This window comes from Mus caroli, chromosome 2, assembly GCF_900094665.2.
Source record: "Mus caroli chromosome 2, CAROLI_EIJ_v1.1, whole genome shotgun sequence".
NCBI lineage: Eukaryota > Metazoa > Chordata > Mammalia > Rodentia > Muridae > Mus > Mus caroli.
In genome coordinates, this window is record NC_034571.1 from 81,520,882 (window position 1) to 81,540,152 (window position 19,271).

Genomic DNA, 19,271 nt, shown 5'->3' on the forward strand with positions numbered 1-19,271 from the left:
TTTATTTATTTATTATATGTAAGTACACTGTAGCTGTCTTCAGACACTCCAGAAGAGGGCACCAGATCTCTTTACGGATAGTTGTTAGCCACCATGTGGTTGCTGGGATTTGAACTCTGGACCTTTGGAAGAGCAGTCGGGTGCTCTTACCCACTGAGCCATCTCACCAGCCCCTAGGATTCCATTTTCAAATATACCATTTTTTTTTCAATTCTCATAGACATCTAATAACAAAATACATTTAACTATCATTAAAAACCCATAAGAGTTAAAAAATGTTCAAAAATTTACTATACAAATGCCTTATGGAATTTGAGATAAAATCTTAAACATACGATTTATGACAAGGCTCTTTTTGGGGAAACAAAACATTCTACTCACTTCAGAGAGGGAGACAACAGAACAAAATACAGACATGATCAAAGACTAAATTACTGAAACAATGTGATGTATTGGCCACTTATCAGATTATGGGTCAGGGATTTTTAATAGGAGCAGAAATGAGTCAAACACAACTGTGTTGCAACATCACACCAGAATGATGAGGGACAGCTTACAAATGCTGTACAATCTGCAGGCAGCTTAATAGGACTTTCCAGGTTCTCAATTTTTTTTTATGCTTCTAGGCAGATTGGCCAGTTTCTGCTTTTTCCAGGCTTTGGTCTCCTGAATCTTTGAACATTTTCTTGTCTGAGAGTGATTATCATAAACTAACCTTTTTACTCTTGGAAAGAATGAGCTTAGTGAATTTTGTGAATTCCAGGAACTTATTTAAGCTATTTTGAGTTGTTTATCTTTCAGCTTTTAAAGGTTCTATGAAGAATGTAAGGGTTTGTTTGTTTGTTTGTTTGCTTGGTTGGTTTTTTGTTTGGTTGGTTATTATTTATTTATTTATTTATTTATTTATTTATTTATTTATTTATTTATTTATGGTTTTCGAAACAGGGTTTCTCTGTGCAGTCCTGGCTCTCCTGGAAATCACTCTGTAAACCAGGGTGACCTCAAACTCAGAAATTCACCTGCCTTTGCCTCCCAAGTGCTGGGATTAAAGGTGTGTGCCACCACTGCCCAGCAGGATGTAAGGATTTAACCTTGAAGAAAATTGTTGCACAAAACTCTGGTACATGGGCAATTAAATATCTGTTATATAATGAACCAACACCAGACCAAAACTCAATGAGGCAAACATTAAATTGTGGATCTCCATGAAACACTGGCAATAAGTGGAACAAAACATTAATTTTAAGTCCTTGAAAAGCCTTGCATTCTTGTACTTTGTAGTGTGTAACTTCACTGCTCCTTCTGACTCCTGACCTTTCCTGAGTATGTTCATACCAAAAATCCACAAGTTTGGTGTCTCTGTCAACTTAAAGTTCCCCTCAAAGCTTAGGTTTCATCTTTATGGTTATGCATCATCCTTTCAGGACTTGCCTTTAGAAACCTTGACCATTTTATGGTCTCTTGGCTTACCAAGACTTCCTTTGAAATCTTAATGAAAACTTTTTGAGTCAGTAAGGGTCACATTCTAGATACCTGACAAAATTATCATAAGCAGAATATCCCCAGTTCTGTTCATATTTGTAGCTAAATATGTCAGTGTTAAAACATGTCTATAGCAATCTCTGTCTGTATAACAGCATACAGGGATATATTTCTCTAAACTGTAGAGTAAAAGGCCAATTGGCAATTGCCCATGCTTGTCCTGTTCCATAGATGAAACTTGGAAATCCCCACTTCTATGACTTAATTAACAGCCAAGTGACACTTATCGCCACAATGTACTTTTCCCCTAGCTCTCAATGCACATGCTTCAAAAACCCTATAATAGCCCATCCTTCCACACAGGTTTTTACACTCCCTATTCCCATTCAGAAACAGCTGCAACTCTGTGTTTTTTTTTTTTCAATAAATTTCCCTAGCAGCTAAAGGGGTCTGTAACCCTATAGGTGGAACAACAATATGAACTAACCACCACCCCAGACCTTGTGTCTCTAGCTGCATATGTATCAGAAGATGGCCTAGTCGGCCATCATTGGGAAAAGAGGCTCCTTGATCTTGCAAACTTTATATGCCTCAGTACAGGGGAACGCCAGGGCCAAGAAGTGGGAGTGGGAGGGTAGGGGAGTGGTGGTGGGGTGTCTGGGGGACTTTTGGGACAGCATTTGAAGTGTAAATGAAGAAAATACCTAATTAACCAAAATAAATTTAAAAAAGAAATATTTTAAAATAATGTATAACTTTATACATTGAGGCTACCAGTGTAAGTCTGGCCAGTTCTTTTAGGTACTGCCAACCCATACTTTAGTTGTTCCATTTAAGAAATTTAGCATATTTTTAGTGGTAAATTTTAATTGCTCTAATAACTCCATAATCCTTGTTCTCACTCTAAAGTTCATGCCAGTGTTAGAAATTTATATATTTAAAAGTGCTTCCACTGTAATTTGGTCAATTCTTACTGCAAGTCTGACCCTCTCTCCCAAATAATAAAATTCAATGAGCTATGACTATGTCACATAATGTCCACTAACTTCTCTTGAAATTTTCTTTATCAAATGTCAAGTTAAGAGGTAAATTTTATTAAATATCATATCTGCAATGTTAGTTAGCCCTCTTCCTACTCTTTTATACTCCATACTCCAATGATATAAAATTATTCTACTATAAAGGTTTCTAAAATAAAATATATACATAGATAAATATGTATTTATAATATACATGTACACAAATATAGTATTTAATATATAATATACATATATACACAAAAAATTTTAAAACAAATTACCCTATAGTGGGGTAAGAAACCACACAGGATGTTGTCATCACTTTGGTTTACCTTCTAGAACTCGATGGAAAGACCAATTTTGAAGACATCATTTCTTTGACTCAAAGAATATTGGGAACCAATTTGGTACTGATCTGGAAACTTTATGTCCACTCACTGACTTTTATAGCTTTCTATGGTGCCAGACATGCTTCTGGAGGAGAAAATTCATTATTATTCATACCAGCCATGATACCTAAGAGATACAATAATAACTACCCTGGCAAGATATCATTGCTATGATAGTGACATAAACACCATGGGAGCCACCAAGTATTTTCTGATCAGATTTAAGTTTCACCTTACAAGGTAAAACCTGTAAATGCCACCATTGTCAGGCCAGATTGTAGTTAGACAGGTCACAGATGGTACAGGAGAACATATTCAGATTGATATTAAACAATTGAGAAGTTATTAAACAAACTCCTAATGATTTGTCTTTATAACTGTAGATTAATAAATTTTGCAGCCATGATTTCAGAATTTACTATTTATGATACTAATTAACACAGAGACACACAATATGTCTGCATGCAGCAGGTAAGATTGTGGAATGCTCAGTCCTAAGGAGAAAAAAAAAAACAGATACACACATGCACACACACACACACACACACACACACACACACACACACACACTGGAACCCTGATTCCAAATTCATGAATACTTGTAAAAAGAGTGTAAGACATAGAGGGTGTAGATAATTACAAGGAAACTATTTCTGAGACAAAACAAGACAGTTGAGCATATGAGATAACAGTGGTTCAGACAGAATACACAAGATTGGTATACTTTAGATCAAATCTCAGCACTGAGATGGGAGTTTGTCATTAGTTGTTACACATATCCATGGAAATATTAGCAACTGTTATATTCATGGGAAAGGAGGGAGAGTTTTCTCTCAAAATGCATTCCTTGTAAGTCTAGTATAATATAGTGGAAGACCACATATCTAAAAATATTTAGGAAGCCCAGAATAGCCTTTGTAAACTTATTAAAAACAAAAAGATTTGGAGGGGTGAGTATGATCCAAAATGAAGAACATAATTTCCAAAAATGTCATAAAATTTAAAAAAACAGAAAAATAAAAATTTTAAAAAGGGCTAGAAGGGGAGACTGGCCTGCATGATGCACATATCTTTTACTTTCTGGGTCTTTTTTTCGCAATTTTTTTATTAGATATTTACATCATTTACATTTCAAATGTAATCCCGAAAATCCCCTATATCCTCAGCCCCCACCCCCGCTTCCCTATCCACCCACTCCCAATTCTTAGTCCTGGTGTTGTCCCTGTACTGGGGCATATAATTTTGCAAGACCAAGCAGCCGCTCTTCCCAATGATGGCAGACTAGGCCACCTTCTGCTACATATGCAGCTAGAGAAACGAGCTCTGGGGGGGTACTGGTTAGTTCATATTGTTGTACTACATATAGGGTTGCAGACCCCTTCAGCTCCTTAAGTACTTCCTGTAGCTCCTCCGTTGGGGGGTCCTGTGTTCCATCCAATACTGACTGTGAGCATCCACTTCTGTGTTTGCCAGGCACTGGCATAGCCTCACAGGAGACAGGTATATCAAGGTCCTTTCAGCAAAATCTTGTTGGCATATGTAATAGAGTCTGCTTTTGGTGGCTTATTATGGGATGGACCCCCGGGTGGGGCAGTCTCTGGATGGTCCATCCTTTTGTCTCAGATCCAAACATTGCCATTGTAACACCTTTCATGGGTGTTTTGTTCCCAGTTCTAAGGGGCAAATTGTCCAAACTTTGGTCTTCCTTCTTTTTGAGTTTCATGTGTTTTGCAAATTTTATCTTGGGTTTTCTAAGTTTCTGGGCTAATATCCGTATATCAGTGAGTACTGGGTTCTTTTGTGATTGAGTTATCTCACTCAGGATGATACCCTCCAGATCCATCCATTTGCCTAGGAATTTCATAAATTCATTGTTTTTAATAGCTGGGTAGTACTCCATTGTGTAAATGTACCACATTTTCTGTATCCATTACTCTGTTGAGAGACATCTGAGTTCTTTCCAACTTCTGGCTATTATAAATAAGGCTGCTATGAACATGGTGGAACATGGTTGAATCTCAAGGTTGTTTTGATTTGCTTTTCCCTAATGATTAAGGATGTTAAACATTTTTTCAGGTGTTTCTCAGCCATTTGATAATTCTCATTTTAGAATTCTTTGTTTAGCTCTGTGCCCCATTTTTTAATGGAGTTATTTGGTTTTCTGGAGTCCACCTTCTTGAGTTTTTTATGTATATTGGATATTAGTCCCCTATCTGATTTAGGACTGGTAAAGATCCTTTCCCAGTTTTTTGGTGGCCTTTTTTTCTTATTGATAGGATCTTTTGCCTTACAGAACTTTTGAAATTTTTTTTTAATGATAATCTGTACTTTATTTTTTTTCTTTTTTTTTAAAATTTTTAATATTTTTATTACATATTTTCCTCAATTACATTTCTAATGCTATCCCAAAAGTCCCCCATAGCGCCCCCCACTTCCCTACCCACCCATTCCCATTNTTTTGGCCCTGGCATTNCCCTATATTGGGGCATATAAAGTTTGCAAGTCCAATGGGCCTCTCTTTCCANTGATGGCTGACTAGGCCATCTTTCGATACATATGCAGCTAGAGACAAGAGCTCTGGGGTACTGGTTAGTTCATCATGTTGTTCCAACTATAGGGTTGCAGATCCCTTTAGCTCCTTGGGTACTTTCTCTAGCTTCTCCATTGGGAGCCCTGTGATACATCCAATAGCTGACTGTGAGCATCCACTCCTGTGTTTGCTAGGCCCCAGCATCGTCTCACAAGAGACAGCTATATTTGGGTCCTTTCAGCAAAATCTTGCTAGTGTATGCAATGGTGTCAGCGTTTAGAAGCTGATTATGGGATGGATCCCTGGAAACGGCAGTCTCTAGATGGTCCATCCTTTCATCACAGCTCCAAACTTTGTAACTCCTTCCATGGGTGTTTTGTTCCTAATTCTAAGAAGGGGAAAAGTGTCCACACTTTGGTCTTCATTCTTCTTGAGTTTCATGCGTTTAGCAAATTGTATCTTATATCTTGGGTATCCTAAGTTTTGGGCTAATATCTACTTATCAGTGAATACATATTGTGTGAGTTCCTTTGTGATTGTGTTACCTCACTCAAGATGATGCCCTCCAGGTCCATCCATTTGGCTAGGAATTTCATAAATTCATTCTTTTTTTGAAGTCCCATTTGTCAATTCTCGATCTTCAGCACAAGCTATGGCTGTTCTATTGAGCATTTTTCCCATGTGCCCATGTCTTCGAGGGTTTCCCCACTTTCACCTCTGTAACATTCAGTGTCTCTGGTTCAATGTGGAGGTCCTTGATCCACTTAGACTTGAGTTTTGTACAAGGAGATAAGAATGGATCAGTTCACATTCTCTACATGATTACCACCAGTTGTGCCAGAACCGTTTGTTGAAAATGCTGTCTTTTTTCCACTGGATGGTTTTAGCTTTTTTGTCAAAGATCAAGTGACCATAGGTTTGTTGAAAGAAAATAAAACATGAGACCTGAGATTCATGTAATTTATGTCAAATAGCCCAAAGTCTTGTTTGTGAGCTTTGAAACCTGGAGCTGAGAACATAGCAGAACAGGCCAGAACATGCCTGGGCAGGCCCATATTTAGGTCATTCCTGAGGCTGCTTGGCCATAAAGATAAAGAGAATGACATGTCAGGACTGGCCTGGCGCCCTCCTATCTCTGGCCCTTATGACCTAAGTTAAATGTTATCTGCATGTACAGTCTGTTGATGTTTAAATGGACCAATCATATGAAACCATGCTAATTCCTCCCTGCTGATGTTTAAATGAACCAATCATGTGAAACCCCACCAATTCCTCCCCCAGCCCCAGCCCCTTTTCTATAAAACCGCTAGCTGCCAATCCATGAGCATGGGAGATCTTTGCACATTCTGAGATCTTTGATTTCTTTCTTCATAGACTTGAGGTTCTTATCATACAGATCTTTCACTTCCTTAGATAGACTCACACCAAAGTATTTTATAATATTTGTGAATATTGTGAAGGCTGTTGTTTCCCTAAATTCTTTCTCATCCTGTTTATCCTTTGTGTAGAGAAAGGCCACTGATTTCTTTGAGTTAATTTTATATCCAGCTACTGCACTGATGCTGTTTGTCAGGTTTAGGAGTTCTCTGGTGGAATTTTTAGGGTCACTTATATATACCATCATATCATCTGCAAATAGTGATATTTTGACTTCTATTTTCCAATTTGTATCCTCTTGACATCCTTTTGTTGTCTACTCTGGCTAGAATTTCAAGAATTATATTGAATAGGTAGAGAGAACTTGGGCAGACCTGTCTAGTCCCTGATTTCAGTGGAATTGCTTGTAGCTTCTCTCCATTTACGTTGATGTTGGCTACTGGTTTGCTGTAGATTGCTTATATTATGTTTAGGTACAGGCCTTGAATTCCTGATCTTTTCAAGACTTTTATCATGAATGGGTGTTGGATTTTGTCAAATGCTTTCTCAGCATCAAAGGAGCTGATCATGGGTTTTTTGTCTTTGAGTTTGTTTATATAGAGGATTACGTTGATAGATTTCCTTATGTTAAACCATCCCTGCATCCTTTGATGAAGCCTACTTAGTCATGATGGATGATTGTTTTGATGTGTTCTTGGATTCATTTTGTGAGGATTTTATTGAGTATTTTTGCATCGATATGATATTCGTAAGGGAAATTGGACTGAATTTCTCAGGTCTTTTTGGGTCTTTATGTGGTTTAGGTATCAGAGTAATTGTGGCTTCATATAATGAATTGGGTAGAGTATCTTCTGTTTCTATTTTGTGAAGTAGTTTGAGAAGAACTGGAATTATGTCTTCTTTGAAGGTCTGATGAACTCTGCACTAAACCCATCTGTTCCTGGCCTTTTTTTGATTGGGAGACTATCAATGACTGCTTCTATTTCTTTAGGGGATATAGGACTGTTTAACTTTGGTACCTGGTATCTGTCTAGAAATTTGTCCTGTTCATCCAGATTTTCCAGGTTTGTTGAGTATAGCCTTTTGTAGAAGGATCTGATGGTGTTTGGATTTCCCCAGGATCTGTTGTTATGTCTCCCTTTTCATTTCTGATTTTGTTAATTAGGATATTGCCCCTAGGCCCTTTAGTGAGTCTAGCTAGGGTTTATCTATTTTGTTGATTTTCTCAAAGAACTAGCTACTATTTCATTGATTCCTTGAATATTTCACTTGTTTCTACTTGGTTGATACCACCCCTGAGTTTGATTATTTCCTTCAATCTACTCCTCTTGGGTAAATTTGCTTCCTTTCTAGAGCTTTTAGGTATACTGTCAAGTTCCTAGTGTATGCTCTCTCTAGTTTCTTTTTGGAGGCTCTCAGAGCTATGTGTTTTCCTCTCAGAAATGCTTTCATTGTGTCCCATAAGTTTGGGTATGTTGTGGCTCCATTTTCATTAAACTCTAAAAAGTTTTTAATTTCTTTCTTTATTTCTTTGTTGACCCTAGAGTGTTGTTCAGTTTCCACGTGAAAGTTGCTTTGTATTATATATTTTGTTATTGAAGATCAGCCTTAGTCCATGGTGATCTGATAGGATTAATGGGATAATTTCAATATTTTTGTATCTGTTGAGGACTGTTTTGTGACCAATTATATGGTCACTTTTGGAGAAGGTACCATGAGGTGCTGAGAAGTTATATCCTTTATTTTATGATAAAATGTTTTGTTAGATATCTGTTAAATCCATTTGTTTCCTAACTTCTGTTAGTTTCATTGTGTCTCTGTTTAGTTTCTGTTTCCAGGAACTGTCCATTGATGAGAGTAGGGTGTTGAAGTGTCCCACTATTATTGTGTGAGGTGCAATGTGTGCTTTGAGCTTCACTAAAGTTTCTTTAATGAATGTGGCTGCCCTTGCATTTGGAGTATAGATATTCAGAATTGAGAGTTCCTCTTGGAAGATTTTACATTTGATGAGTATGAAGTGCCCTCCTTGTCTTTTTTGATAACTTTGGGTTGGAAATCAATTTTATTAGATATTAGAATCGCTACTCCAGCTTGTTTCTTCTGACTGTTTGCTTGGAAAATTGTTTTCCAGTCTTTCACTCTGAGGTAGTGTCTGTCTTTTTCCCTGAGATAGGTTTCCTGTAAGCTGCAAAATGCTGGGTTCTTTTTTTGTAGTTTGTTAACTAATTCTTGTTAATTAGTCTGTTAACTAATTCTTTTTATTGGGAATTGAATCCATTGATATTTGGAGATATTATGCAAAAGTAATTGTTTGTTCCTGTTATTTTATTTTATTTTTTTTTTTTTGATGTTCTTAGAGTTGGGATTCTGTTCTTGTGGCTGTCTTCTCTTTGGTTTGTTGAAGGATTATATTCTTGCTTTTCCTAGTGTGTAGTTTCCGTCCTTGTATTGTTTTTTTTTTTTTTCCAATATTATCCTTTGAAGGGATGGATTCTTGGAAAGATATTGTGTGAATTTGGTTTGTCATGGAATACTTTATCCATCTATGGTAATTGAAAGTTTGGCTGGGTATAGTAGCCTGGGCTGGCGTTTGTATTCTCTTAGTGTCTGTATAATATCTGTCCAGGCTCTTTTGGCTTTCATAGTCTCTGGTAAGAAGTCTGGAGTAATTCTAATAGGCCTGCCTTTATACATTACTTGACCTTTTTCCCTTACTGCTTTTAATATTCTGTCTTTATTTAGTGCATTTGTTGTCCTGATTATTATGTGTTAGGAGTAATTTCTTTTCTGGTCCAGTCTATTTGGAGTTCTGTAGACTTCTTGTATGTTCATCGGCATCTTTTTCTTTAGATATGGGAAGTTTTCTTCTATAACTTTGTTGAAGATATTTGCTGGCCCTTTAAGTTGAAAATCTTCATTCTCATCTACTCCTATTATCGGTAGGTTTGGTCTTCTCATTGTGTCCTGGATTTCCTGGCTGTTTTGAGTTAGGATCTTTTTGCATTTTGCATTTTCTTTGATTGTTGTGCCCATGTTTTCTATGGAATCTTCTGCACCTGAGATTCTCTCTTCCATCTCTTCTATTCTGTTCCTGATGCTCCCATCTATGGTTCCTGATTTCTTTCCTAGTGTGTCTATCTACAGTGTTGTCTCCCTTTGGGTTTTCTTTATTGTTTCTACTTCCATTTTTAGATCCTGAATGGTTTTGTTCATTTCCATCACCTGTTTGGTAGTGTTTTCCTGTAACTCTCTAAGGGATTTTTGTGTTTCCTTTTTAAAGGTTTCTAGCTGTTTACCTGTGTTTTCCAATATTCCATCTTAAAGTCCACCATCATCATTGTGAGAAGTGACTTTAGATCATGTCTTGCTTTTTTGGTGTGATGGTGTATCCTGGACTTGCTCTGATGGGAGAATTTGGTTCTGATGATGCCAAGTAACCTTGGTTTCTGTTGCTTCTGTTCTTATGCTTGCCGCCTGTCACCTGATTATCTCAAGTGCTTGCTGCCCTCAATATATCTGATTGGAGCCTGCCCTTCCTATAATCCTAGTTTATTCAGGAATCCTTAGAGTCCAGCTTTCTCTGTGATCCTTTGATTGTGGGATCCTTTGAACCTAAGATTCTGGGTGTGTCAGAGTTTTTGGCAGTCAATCTTCCTCTGAGACCCTGAAATACTGGTTTGACCCAGTTCCAGTTAACCTGGGATCCTGTTGTCCTATGATCCTGTGCGTGTTACAGTGCCTGGAAGTGGTGTCTCCTTTGAGGATCATGGAGCTGACTGGTCTGTTGAAAACCAAGGTAAACTAGAACTGATCAAAACGAACCTGAGCCTTGGTTAGGAAGGGCTCTGGTGTCCTTGTTCCTGCTGTCACAAGCCCATCACAATTGGATTGGAACAGATGTTGTGTTCCACTCACCAGTGATCCTAAGATTTGGTGGAGAGTCCTCTAGGGACTGTGGGGGTATCCGCTGATTCAGCGCCCTAGGTGATCTGGTGCTGGTGCTGACCAAAATGGACTTGTGCCCCTGATTTGGCAGGTTTTCTGCTTCCCTTCTGCTGTCTCGGGTTCTGTGCGATTGGATTGGAACAGATGTTGTGTTCAATTTACCAGTAATCCTAAAATCGCATGGAGAGTACTCTAGGGAACATGGGGGTATCAGCAGACTCTGCGCACTAGTTGACCTGGTGCTGGCGCAGACTGGAAGGGCTTCTGTTTTTTTCTATTCCCACCAGAAAGAAGGAATAAACAGGTTATGGATCAAGGTACAGTATTACTATTTACCATAAGTTAAAATATAGCAATATGCTGGCTTACCAATTACACTTCAGGTACAAAGGAGCCCCTTTATGAGATGGATAACTCTGTTAAAGCCAGATTTCAGTGCATGAGGGAAGAAATTGATAAGATTGGGATGAGAAGAAGGGGTTCTGATTGTGCATGAGCACTCCCTGCCTGTATTATTGCTACAGCTGGGAACAACTTTCTTCAAATTACCCGGTAGTGAACTTAACCCAGGAGAAGATGAAGTTGAAGGACTAAAACGCTTAATGATAGAGATACCGGGTGGTCAAGATGAAGTCCTAAAAGACTGGGCCATTGATGACTTCATTGAGATCTAGTGGAGACCAAATTTTCAACCTTCTCAGTATCCGAATATTCCACAACATATACCAACACCCAAGGAACATAAGAAGTTGTTTCTTATTCAGCTTTAAGAGAAACCTTGTTTGCAGTCCCTAAAAATTACAAGGTGGTAGCTGCACCATTGTTTGAGCTGTATGGACCCATTATTTCTAGTCTCCCTCAGCTGTTGTACAGGTACAATTTTATATACAACTGAATTTCTGTACACAGAAGTAAAAGAAGCCATCTCTGTGAGCACAGCTTACACATATAGAAGAAAAACTGTATAATAAATTTTAGCTTTCTCTTGTTCCCTAAATTGCCAAAACCTTCCTGTTTGAAGAGTAAAATTAATATGAACTAGATAGTCGTGTAAACATGGGTCAGTGTTCATTAACTTTTGTTGCTACTCATACTTTTCTTTGTACATTAAAGAAAGTGCATTTCTTCTTTTTTTGTTTTTTTTGTTTGTTTGTTTTTTGTTTGTTTTTGTTTTTGTTTTTTGAGACAGGGATTCTCTGTGTAGCGCTGGCTGTCCTGGAACACACTCAGTAGACCAGGCTGGCCTCGAACTCAGAAATATGCCTTCCTCTGCCTCCCAAGTGCTGGGATTAAAGGCATATGCCACCAAGCCTGGCTAAACAAACTGAATTTCTTATATATATATCTTTATTTTAAGTTTCTCATTAAACTCTGAAAAGTCTTACCAAAAGAAAAAGAAAGTATCAAAGACATTCAAAGAATATTACAGTACTGGTGAAATAACTTTTCGGTTTTGAAAAAAATACAGAAACACTGGTTTTCTTGCAGCAAAGGCAAGAATTTTGTTGGAGAATGTTGATTCTCTCCAAACATGTTGATTTTTTTTTCTGACAGTCTTAAAACCACCAATACCAGCTCTATCATATTTTATCTGAAACCATTAATTTTATTTTTCAGGTCGCAGGACTAATGCACAAATATCAATTGACCCTTCATTTGTGGCCCACACAGATTATAAAATGATATGTATATGCTATTAGTTGGCTTTCAAAAAGCATATTTCGGGGGCCAGGTAATTCTTTGCAATGGTAACTGCTTGCCTTATAAGCCTTATATCTTGGGTTTGATTCCCTGAGCCTTTAGAATACCTAGAATCGGTGGTGTCCATCTGTGATCCTAGCATTCCTACTCTGAGATGGGAGGCAGAGAGAAGAACTTGATGTACACTGGCCAACTAACCTGAAGTATACCCTGAAGCAGCAGAAAGAAAAGACCTTTCCTTAAGAAGAGAAAGGAGAGAAATGGCACTTGAAAGCTCTATCGATATAACTTCCTTCACACATGCACACACATACACACACACACACACACACACACACACAATCACATTATGCAGGAACACAATGCAGGTATGCATGCAAGCATATACATACAAGAATGCTATGTGTTTTCATATGAAGTTGTTGTTTTTCAACTCTTTCTTTGAGATCCAATTGTTTATGTGATGGTGATTATTGTCTAGGAAATGTTAAAGCCAAAATTTGTAACTATTGAACACATAACTGTACTACATTGGAACTGAAGGATAAGTTACTTGTTTGACAATAACTGGCATAGGCAATACAGCATTTTAGTTTCTGAGATAATTTCTAGTATTGTGATAAATAGGTGAAATACAAAACATTTAGTTGGTAATTTTGTGATAATATAGAATAAACCAGAATTCATACTTTGATAAAACATGTATGGAAGTACAGTGCTTGGCAAACATTTTTTTGTAAAACAAACCAGGATTCAGAAAATAAAGACAATGAGATTTCATTAAAGAACTCTCAAACAGCCATAGGAATGTAAGCAGGATGAATGTAAAAATGTTACTGCACCCATGAGACAATTGTAGAGTGATTATGTTGTGTTTAAGGTGTGATCCATAAACACCTAAAAAGGTCTAATGATTTTGTTAAAGACCATATTGGTGTTTATACTTATATTTTTATAAAGTCAATTTAGGATTATGAATTCTACTTCTGAAAATGGCTATGCTCCTCTAAATATGGAAGACAGAGAGCTCAGTGTGTAAGGCAGAATACATGGCTGAGTATCCTTAGGGACAAGATGGCTTGACTTTGAGTCAGGAGAATCATAAAGGAAACAAGGTTATGCAATGGCAATCCTCATCAGTTACATATTGAAATAGTGCATCACCTTCTACTAAGTAAAATTAAGCAATTGAACATCATTTCAATTTCAGAGGAACTCTCTAGGATGTGAGAGTCCTCTATGTCAACAAGGAATGATGACAGAGATGTGTCCATTTAAAAATCCTGGCTCTGAAATAAAGCCAGAACAATTACCATCTGAGTGTCTATTAAAATTACATTGACACATGAGCCAAGGTAGTCCCCAGGGTTAGTATATTTCTACTTTAGTAGTACTGAGGGCCCAAAGCCAGGAATTATTTTTGTTGGGGGAGTGTATTCCTGAGGCTGGTTTGTTAAGTCACAGGCTAAAGCCATTTGTATTTGCATAAGCAACTTGATGAAGTTCTATGAAGGTAATATTTAATTGTGTTTCTAAGGGGTATTATTTAGAACACTTTTCAATTTGAACATCAAATTGGTGAAACAAAAAAACATTAAATTCTGAGAATATTATCTTAACATACATAATTACTTAGTATGATTACTTGTATTTATTCAATTTCATAATTGTGAATAGAAATTACTTATTTCAAAAAATAGTAGTGACACAGATAGTGTAATTATTGTGTTTGACATTGTCTTATATCTATTACTAATAAAAGGAATATATACAAAACATTTTCATAATTGTAGAGAAAAATCATAGAGAACAAGTTCACATGAAGAACACCACAATAATATAGTATAAAAACAGCTTATGTTTACTGACATAAAGTTAATTATATAACAAATATTTCATTTGTTTTTCATATAGCTGTCAAATGAACTTAAGTATCTTTGAACAGGAAAGTTCTATAACTCTCTGTTGTACGTCCTGCCTGGACTAAAAGTTTTTACACCATGGATAAGAGCTGTTAGTGGAAAAGTTTATTGAGCAGTGTGCTGAGGCTAAGATTTCCATACTTGGCATAACAGAGAATAAAAAGGTAAAAATGATCTTATAACCAGAAAATATCATCTTCAGAATATTGTCTCACATTGCAATATTAAAAGAAAGACTTAAAAACTCATTTTGTATGAGCAGTTACAAAAATTTGCAAGGTAAAATTCTTGGTGGAAAAGAAGATGGAATAGTAAGAAAAATATCACAAACACAGAAAATGTATAAAAATAACAACACAATCATCTCTCAGTGGTAAATAATGTTTGTCCATAATATACACAGGTAAATTACGTGTATATATGCATATAATAAAAATACTTCAGTGAAATATATTCCTGTATTGAATTGACTTAAACGAAAAATTCATTGATTTTTGAAGTGTCAAATTTTCAAAGAATCTGAGTTAGGCAAATGGGAACTTTTATACCATGTGTCATACATGCATATTGATTCAGTTATCTTAAGAATTAAATTTCTTGAAAATACAATTAAATTATCTTTTTCAAATTTACCACATCTACAGATGAAGACCTATTCAAACGAGAAAAATTGAATGCCTCCACACTGATGGAATTTATTCTTCTTGGGTTTTCTAATGTTCCTCATTTGCAGTGGGTGCTGTTTATGGTATTTTTGTTTATGTATATGACAATTCTGTTGTGCAACAGCATTATAATAGTGTTAGCAAAAACGGACCCTGCTCTCCAGACTCCTATGTATTTTTTCCTTAGCAACTTTTCCTTTTTGGAAATCTGTTATGTAACAGCTACTATTCCAAGAATGCTTATGGATTTATATACCTCAAAAGGAAACATTTCTGTGCTTGCATGCGCAACACAAATGTATTTTGTCCTTATGTTGGGAGGCACAGAGTGCCTCTTGCTAGCAGCTATGGCCTATGATCGTTATGTGGCTATCTGCCACCCTCTACAATATTCTCTACTTATGAAGAATAAGGTGTGTTTACAGCTGGTAGCTGCCTCCTGGATCAGTGGGATTCCAGTAGAAATTGGGCAGACCTACCAGATATTCTCCCTTCACTTTTGTGCTTCTAACAGAATAGATCACTTTTTCTGTGACATCCCACCACTTCTTAAGCTTGCTTGTGGTGACACCTTTATGAATACAGTTGCAGTCTATGTTGTTGCAGTGGTGTTTGTTATGGTTCCATTTCTGCTAATCATTGTCTCCTACATCAAGATTATCTGCAACATTATGAAACTATCTTCAGCCAAAGGGATGGCCAAGGCTTTTTCCACCTGCTCGTCCCACCTGATAGTTGTAGTCTTGTTCTATGGAACAGCAAGCATTACTTACTTACAGCCCAAACAAAGCCAGTCAGAAGGAATGGGGAAGCTGTTGTCTCTTTTCTACACCATTTTGATCCCAGCTTTGAATCCTATTATATACACTCTGAGGAACAAAGATATCATGATGGCACTGAGAAAATTACACAGTAAGTTACTGATATGGTGGGAAAATGTAAAATAAAAAAGTACAGATGCATACAATTGGAAATTCAAGCTTGGTACTGCAAATCTTAATTCATAAAGTCTTTTATTGAGTATTTGAATATCAAAGTACATTGCTTAAGAGACTCTTTTCATAGAGTTCATTGGGTGTACTGGATATAAAATTAACTAAAGTCAATGTAAAACTATTATTTTTCATATCCACCTATGCTCACATTGTTAACTACTGTATTTCTAGGTTATTTGCTCAATTCAGTGTAAGACAGTTAATTTGTAATATACCCAAGGTTTGGGGTCACTTGCTAAAATGAGCTTTGTCTAAACGTGTTAGTCCTCATAGGATTTTCTGTATTCTGTTCTTACGTTTGGATTCCACATGGCTGTTATTTTCCAAGTTTTTGTTATTGTTGACTTCACTGGTTAATAGATATATGTCTCTGACCTCTGATGTATATCCACAGATTACTGTATGTAGACATAGGTTTGTTCTCTGCCTTTTTGTTTTGTAATATTTGGTTTTGTTTTCAACATAACACATAATGATCATGTTTCAAATATCTTATTTTTTTAAAGAAGAAATTTGATGGTGAAAATGGATGTCATTTTTCCTTGACCTCTGATCTCTTGTTCTTCATTTCTCTGTATTGCTATAGCCCATAGTCTTATCATATTATATCTATTCATGCATTTACTTTCTTATATTTCTATTAGAATCTTTATATTTGCTCTAGCAATCTGTTTAGAAATGGAAGGTACAAAATATATCACATTAAAATATCTAAATGTAATATATTATTTTAACGCTATATCGTAGTTATGTTAGATTTATATATATATATATATATATATATATATATATATATATATATATATNTATATATATATATATATATATATATGTATATATATACATATGTCATACATACATATATATGTACATATTTGTGTGTGTACATATATATATACACACACACAGAGGGGGGACAAAGACTGAGACAGAGAGAGAGAGAGAGTGAGACAGGACAGAGACTGAGACAGAGACAGAGACAGTGACATAGAGAAGTTTTATTACCTTATTGACTGGTTAGAAAAGTAAAAGAAAATCTGCCTTGACTTGTCACATGATAGATTTCTGGACTTATTTTTATCAATAACTGAAATGTAAACATTCTTACAGCAGATACATTTTTCTATATCCTAGATTCTATGATATTTACTAAGTAATAAAAATGCCATAATGTGTTAAAATTATTGCTCAAAAATATAATGTATTAGTTCCAGATTCATATCTTTTACATATTTCAGAACTTTTATCTTTAATTTAGTCATAAATTCTTTCATAAGGTAATGTACATTACTAAATTCTCTTCATTCATTATAATATTTTTATATACCAGAAAGGATATTAATGATAATTTCAACTGTATTGAGTCAAACATATACTTCATGCTAAGATTTCACTCAAAATGAAATTATTTTTAATTTCCAAATTTTTTTTAATTAGGTTATTTTCTTCATTTACATTTCAAATGTTATCGCAAAGGTCCCCCATACCCTATCCCCCAACTACCTTTCGCCCCCTACTCCCACTTTTTGGCCCTGGTGTTCCCCTGTACTGAAGCATATAAACTTTGCAAGACCAAGGGGTCTCTCTTAACTATTATGGCAGACTAGGCCATCTTCTGATACATATGCAACTAGAGACACAAGGTCTGGGGGTACTGGTTAGTTCATATTGTTGTTCCACCTATAGGATTGCAGACCCCTTTAGTTCCTTGGGTACTTTCTCTAGCTCCTCCATTGGGGGCCCTGTTTTCCATCCAATAGTTGACTGTGATCATCCACTGTGTTTGCCATGCATCGGAATAGCCTCATAAGAGACAGGTATATCAGGATCCTTTCAGCAAATCTTGCTGGCATATGCAATGGTATCAGCATTTGGAGGCTGATTATGGGATAGATCCCTGGGTGTGGCAGTCTCTGGATGGTCCATCCTTTCGCCTCAGCTCCAAACTCTTGTCTCTGTAACACCTTCCATGTTTTGTTCCCAATTCTAAGAAGGGGCAAAGTGTCCACACTTTGTTCTTTGTTCTTCTTGATTTTCATGTGTTTTGCAAATTATATCTTGTATCTTGGGTATTCTAAGTCTCTGTGCTAATATCCACTTATCAGTGAGTACATAGCATGTGAGTTCTTTTGTGATTGGGTTACCTCACTCAGGATGATAGCCTCCAGGTCCATCCATTTGCATAGAAATTTCATAAATTCATTCTTTTTAATAGCTGAGTAGTACTCCATTGTGTAAATGTAGCACATTTTCTGTAGACATTCCCCTGTTGAGGGACATTTGAGTATTTTCAGCTTCTGGCTATTATAAATAAGGCTGCTATAAACATAGTGGAGTATGTGTCCTTATTACCAGTTGGAACATCTTCTGGATATATGCTCACGAGTGTTATTGCGGCATCCTCCGGTAGTACTATGTCCAATTTTCTGAGGAACCACCAGACTAATTTCCAGAGTGGTTGTACAAGCTTGTACAACCAGTACCAACCAGTACTCCATCAACAATGGAGGAGTGTTCCTCTTTCTCCACATTCTCGCCAACATCTGCTATCAGCTGAATTTTTGATCATAGATATTCTGCATTTGTCAATTCTCTATTTTACAGCACAAGCCATTGCTGTTCTATTCAGGAATTTTTCCCTTTGTCCATATCTTCCAGGCTTCCCCCCACTTTTTCCTCTATAGCTTTCACTGTCTCTGAATTTATATGGAGTTCTTTTATCCACTTAGATTTGACCTCAGTACAAGGAGATAGGAATGGATCAATTCACATTCTTCTACATGATAACCGTCAGTTGTCCCAGCACCATTTGTTGAAAAAGCTGTCTTTTTTCCACAGGATGGTTTTAGCTCACTTGTCAAACATCAAGTGACCATAGGTGTGTGGGTTCATTCCTGGGTCTTCAATTCTATTCTATTGGTCTACTTATCTGTCGCTATACCAGTACCATGCAGTTTGTAAACACAATTTTTTAAACACAATTGCTCTGTAGTAAAGCTTTAGATCAGGCATGGTGATTCCACCAGAGGTTCTTTTATCATTGAGATGAGTTTTTTTATCCCCCCTGCTCACTAACCCATACACTCCTAATTCCCAGTCCTGGCATTCCCCTAAATTAGGGTATTGAGCTTTCACAGGACCAAGGGCCTATCCTCTCATTGTTGTCCAACAAGACCACCCTCTGCTACATATGGAGCTGGAGCCATTGGTCCACGCATGTGTATTCTTTGTTAGATGGTTTACTTA

General features: G+C 36.6%; 1 protein-coding gene and 1 pseudogene across 1 annotated transcript; both read left to right on the forward strand.

Moving 5' to 3' along the window:
* The first annotated feature begins 10,563 nt into the window (after positions 1-10,563).
* On the forward strand, positions 10,564-11,710 carry LOC110306482 (annotated as a pseudogene).
* Positions 11,711-14,959: 3,249 nt separating this feature from the next.
* Positions 14,960-16,016, forward strand: LOC110289910 (olfactory receptor 10AG1-like). Its single transcript, XM_021156312.1, has one exon. It carries the CDS (start codon positions 15,054-15,056, stop codon positions 15,975-15,977), a length of 924 nt encoding a protein of 307 aa, XP_021011971.1. The 5' UTR covers positions 14,960-15,053; the 3' UTR covers positions 15,978-16,016.
* Positions 16,017-19,271: the final 3,255 nt, after the last annotated feature.

Coding starts and splice junctions, on each gene's coding strand:
- LOC110289910 (XM_021156312.1), top strand. CDS start 15,054: ATGGAATTTATTCTTCTTGGGTTTTCTAATGTTCCTCATTTGCAGTGG.